The sequence below is a fragment of the Lipotes vexillifer genome, unplaced genomic scaffold (assembly GCF_000442215.2).
Source record: "Lipotes vexillifer unplaced genomic scaffold, Lipotes_vexillifer_v1.1 scaffold402, whole genome shotgun sequence".
Taxonomy (NCBI): Eukaryota; Metazoa; Chordata; class Mammalia; order Artiodactyla; family Lipotidae; genus Lipotes; species Lipotes vexillifer.
The window spans coordinates 3989122-3994101 of NW_006798409.1; the positions used below are offsets into that span (position 1 = coordinate 3989122).

General features: G+C 49.7%; 1 protein-coding gene across 1 annotated transcript in view; it reads right to left on the reverse strand.

Annotated features, from left to right (window-relative positions):
• Window positions 1-4727, reverse strand: part of LOC103084663 (carbonyl reductase [NADPH] 1) — a 6248-nt gene extending 1521 nt beyond the window's left edge. Inside the window, exons 1-2 of the mRNA XM_007470500.1 lie at window positions 4399-4727; window positions 3524-3631 (exon numbers count right to left, since the gene is read on the reverse strand). Coding sequence (XP_007470562.1) covers window positions 3524-3631; window positions 4399-4687 — 397 coding nt within the window. The 5' untranslated portion in view covers window positions 4688-4727. The remainder of the gene's footprint in view (window positions 1-3523; window positions 3632-4398) is intronic.
• Between the last annotated feature and the right edge of the window lie 253 nt (window positions 4728-4980).

Sequence of the window (4980 nt, forward strand, 5' to 3'; positions counted from 1 at the left end):
AAAGAGTGTGGGGAAGTTCGACCCTAAGGGCACTCTCAAAAACAATGCAAGTTGTGCTGAAAAGCAATTAGGAGGTTGGTAGCTTTGTTAGAAATATAAACTAAATCATGGAAGTCAGCAAGTTTGCCAGAGAAAACTAGAGAAAGATAAGGATAAGAGCCCTTCTGGGTTCAGAACAGAGCACCAAAACTACCCTTTCAAAAGAGCCTGAATTTAATTGGATGGAGATCCATCTGTGAAGCAATTTATGCTGTGCCTTGTTAAAAACAGTGGAGTAATCAGCCAGCAAGCAGTGGAGCTTAACAGCTGGGTGCGGTGCAGGAAAAAGACAGCAAAAGAGAGTTCTGCTAAACCCACAGTAATCCCAGTGTGACTGTGCGTCTCAGCTTGGCTGTACTTTCTGAGATGAAACATCAGAGACTTCACACTGCGAGGGGAGGAGGGCGGAGACTCAACTTCAAAAAATAATGTAGCCAGTCACTGAACAAATAAGCAAATAACAACCACAAGCCCGTGGGAAGTAGGGTCTAATAGGAAGAGTAGCTATAAAATTCTGCAATGTCCTGTTTCCAACCAAAAATTACCAGGCATGGACAAAAATGTTAAACCCTTTTTTTCCATGGGGAAAAAATGTGGCAACAGAAATGGCGTGTCATGCTGCCATAGTCAGTTAGCTTTGATGTCTATCCCACTAAAGGTTTGGAAGTTCAGAAAATATCAACAAATAAATTAGTAGATGGCATTAGGACTCCCATTCAATGATTCTCTGAAATACATAAACTGATTTAGAGAAATTGCCATATTAATCTTCTGGGCATTCTTCTAAGATGAACACATTTTTGAAACGGGTCGATTATTCCATGTCCTCCTTCTAATCCAGAACATGTAAAGAGTAAGAAGCAACTAGTAAATTAATAGAAATGACATTGTCCTTAAGATAGAACCAATTTGTCAAAATGTTGCAGTAAGCACCATTCAGAGATGCTATATTTAGGATAATCTATTTTGCTCTCAAAAACATGACCAAGCCTCTGTCAGAACAAAAATAATACATATTTCATGAATTCAAAATGCAAAATATAGGGCTTCCCTGGTGGCGCAGTGGTTGAGAGTCCGCCTGCCGATGCAAGGGACACGGGTTCGTGCCCCGGTCCGGGAAGATCCCACATGCCGCAGAGCGGCATGAGCCATGAGCCATGAGCCATGGCTGCTGGGCCTGCACATCCGGAGCCTGTGCTCTGCAACGGGAGAGGCCACATCAGTGAGAGGCCCGCATACCGCAAAAAAAAAAAAAAAAGCAAAATATAGAAAGGCATAAAGAAAGAAAAAAAGCCTGCAGGAGTGGAAGTCAGAATGGTTAACTGGTAAACGGGAAAGGCAGCTATATTACTACTAATAAAAGGGCCTTGGGCTTCCCTGGTGGCGCAGTGGTTGAGAGTCTGCCTGCCGATGCAGGGGACATGAGTTCGTGCCCCGGTCCGGGAAGATCCCACATGCCACGGAGCGGCTGGGCCCGTGAGCCATGGCCGCGAAGCCTGCGCGTCCGGAGCCTGTGCTCCGCAACAGGAGAGGCCTGCATATCGCAAAAATAAAAAAGGGCCTTGACATTATTTTTTTCATGGGTCTTCAACCTGGACAGTAGACAGAGAAATACTGTTAACTTCTTCTAGGTTGGTTATAATCAGTAATCAAATGACAACCTTTTTTATTCTGTGTTAACTAGTCTACCTCAGGAAGTCTAGAATCAGCAGTGAAAATACTAACCCGTATTAGGGAAGCTTGACCAGGAGATCCAAAGTTCTCTCGAGGTAATAAACTCCTGGATGTGGCTGCTTCATCTTCCCAATGTGTTCCGTGCCAGCCCCGCCCACTGACTGGATCCCCAGGGATTAGAGCCAGCCACCTGGAGCCCTGTCCTCCCAACCAGGTGAGATTGTAGACTCAGAAGAGAATCACGCGCTTGATTAAGTCATGATAACATGAACTGCTGTAGCTTTCCCCCAACAAAATGAGAATTCTCCTATTTCAAAAGGCAAGTAAACCTTGCTGCACTCATATTGAGAATATAGCATGTATTTAAAATTCCATTTACTCTAGCTTTCGTGAGGCAAGACAGGCTGTTAAACAGAGGCTGCCTTAGCACATCTGGAGGGTACTCATTCCTCCTTCTGGACAAAGCCCAGAGACAGCAAGAAACAGCCCAGCTAAGTAAGAGAAGTGGTGGGCCAGAGGTCTCAGCACGAGGTCAAGAGGAATTCAGCATGTGCAGCTGACACAGGGAACTCCACTGCAGCCCTCAAGTGTTGGGACAAGTGGAGGAATCAGGTGACACTCTAAAGAGCTGACTTTTTAGGTCCTAGTGAACCAATTCTTAGAAGAACTTTCCAGGAGGACAGGATGGGGAAACAGGGCAGAAGCTGAGTGTAAACTGTAAATGCATGTACTAAATAAATCTCCAGCCACGCCTCTTAACCTTTCTAAAAGTCTCTGCTTGTCTTATTCGGTATGTTTAATGGGTGGTGGTTCCCTTCCTGGCCCATTACTTCGGGGGTAAGTATTATAGTAGTTTAACCCAAAGGAATATGAGAGTTTGTTTTGTTTGAAACACTGAGCAGGTTGAAGGGCAGTTAAAATGGACCTGGAGTTCGGCAGGTCGGACTACGGAGATCCCTACAAGTCATGCTAAGGGCCTGGACTTCACTCCTGAAGGATTTTTGGGAGCGGGGGTGAGCATGTAGCGCATAGAGAATGCCCAGGAAGCAAAGGACTCAAGAAGCGGGGAGAGACCCTTAGGAGAGTTTACAATTGTCTAGAAATGACAGCTGAGGGCCCGTCTGTAGAGCTGGGATGGGGGTGAAGGCCTGGGAAGAAAATCAGTAGGACAAGTCTTAGGATCTGGTAAATGGCAATAAGCGGGCAGGCGTGGTGACCTCCAGGATCCTGGTGGGTGGATGATGGGATCAGTGGCCAAGATGATTTGGGGAAAGGACGAGTCTTTAGAAATATTTGTTTTAGATGGGGGGATTCAGGGGAGGAAGGATGGGAATCAGGTTAAGATGGAGAGGCAAGAAGACACAATGTGTGCCTGGAGCTCTGGGAATGTTCTAGGCAGGTGACAGATTTGAGTGAGGCCTAATGAACTGGTGGGAGTAGAGACTCCACTAGCCTGAGTAAGTTCACTCTGAGAGGGGGTCGGAGGAGAGAAGGCCTGAGATGGACTCCTAACGGAACGCTGCCTGTGGGGGGCATGGAGCAAATCAAAAGCCTTTCAGAGGAGACCTTTGAGCTAAGATGGGAAAAAGAAAGAGCCAGATGTGCAAAGAGCAGCTGGACAGACAGCACCAATGACCTGGGCTGTGTTTAGAGGAACCTGAGGCCTCAGGGCACCTGGCCGGATGGCGACACAGATGGAGGCCAGTGTAGCTGAGCAGGAGAGGTAGGGGGGCCTGTAGATGATACCAGACGCAGGCAGGGCCCAGATCTTGCCAGAAACACTGAAGTTTGGGCTCTTCATCAGACTCACCTTGGGGTTTTACTAGAGGCAGGAGCTCTGTGCACACATCTTGGGTACCAAAGAAGTTTGTTTTCATAGTCACTTCTGCTTGAATATGAAACGGTGTGGAATCAATGGCTTTTAGGAGAAAAGAAAAGTTGAGTGAATAAATAGTAGCCATCAAGTAACATTCTTTTTTTTTTTTTAAATAATAGTTGTGGCTCGCGGGCTCTAGAGCACAGGCTCAGCAGTTGTGGCACACGGGCCTAACTGCTCTGCAGCACGTGGGATCCTCCCAGACCAGGGCTCGAACCCGTGTCTCCTGAATTAGCAGGAGGATTCTCAACCACTGCGCCACCAGGGAAGCCCTCAAGTAACATTCTAAAGGAAGATATAAAGAAAACAGTGCATGTGAAATCTGTTGAATTTTGTGTAAAAGTTGTGTCTAGTTAGTATTGTGCCAGTGTGACTTTCAGGGTTTGATAATGCCTATGGTTTTGTAAGATGGTACCACTGCTGGGGGGGGGGGGGCTGCCCAAAGGGTGCACACACACGGGATCTCTGTGCATCAGTTTTTGCAATTTTCTTGTTTATTTCAAAATGCATTAAAAATTAACCCAACTGCCCCAAAGTCCAATCAGAAAGAGGCTGTGGGGCAATCTAGAAAAGGTCCCCAGGATTCGAGCCAAAGAAGCAAAGTTCCCTATGGCTAGAAAGCATCCAATTCCCTGCAGACTCCGCTCTCGCTGCACCCCTCCCCCGTTCCCTTCTCGTTCCCTAGGGAGTTATTCTGGACCCCACATGCGGGAGAAGCCCCACCGCAGCGATTCCCCGACAGATACGGCCCATCCCGGATGCAAATGCTCGGCGGTGAACGCCTCGCCTGGGAGCACCCAGCCCCTTACTCTTAAAGGCGATGCCCGCGTTGTTGACCAGCACGTCGAGGCCCCCGTACTCCTTGAGCAGGAAGTCGCGCAGGGCGCGGATGCTCTGCAGGTCGTCAATGTCCAGCTGGTGGAAGCGCGGGCTCAGGCCCTCGGCCTGCAGCTGCTGCACGGCCGCCTGACCCCGTGCTGTGTTCCGCGCCGTGAGGACCACGTCCCCCGGAAACTGCCGGCAGAGGTCACGCACGATGGCGAAGCCGATGCCCTTGTTGGCCCCGGTGACCAGCGCCACGCGGGCGCAGGACGACATGGCCGGGTGCTGGGCGTGCAGTGCCCTTGGGTGGAGAGCCGAGCCCGTTGCGCTTTCCCAACGGCGCGTCGCGTCAGAGTGTCTGCGCAGAAACTGGAGCTTGCAGAGCGCGCACCTGAAAGTCCCATGCCCGGAGCGGCCAGGCTGAGCGCGCAAGCGCAGGGGCAGGCTCCGCCCCTTCAGGGCTGGGCTCGCCGGCGCCCTCCCAGCGGTGCAGGGAACGTGGAGAAGGGCCATCAGGCAAGTTTGCAGGACAGTCCTGCTGAAAAGTCGCTGCTGGGGGCCGGCTTGCT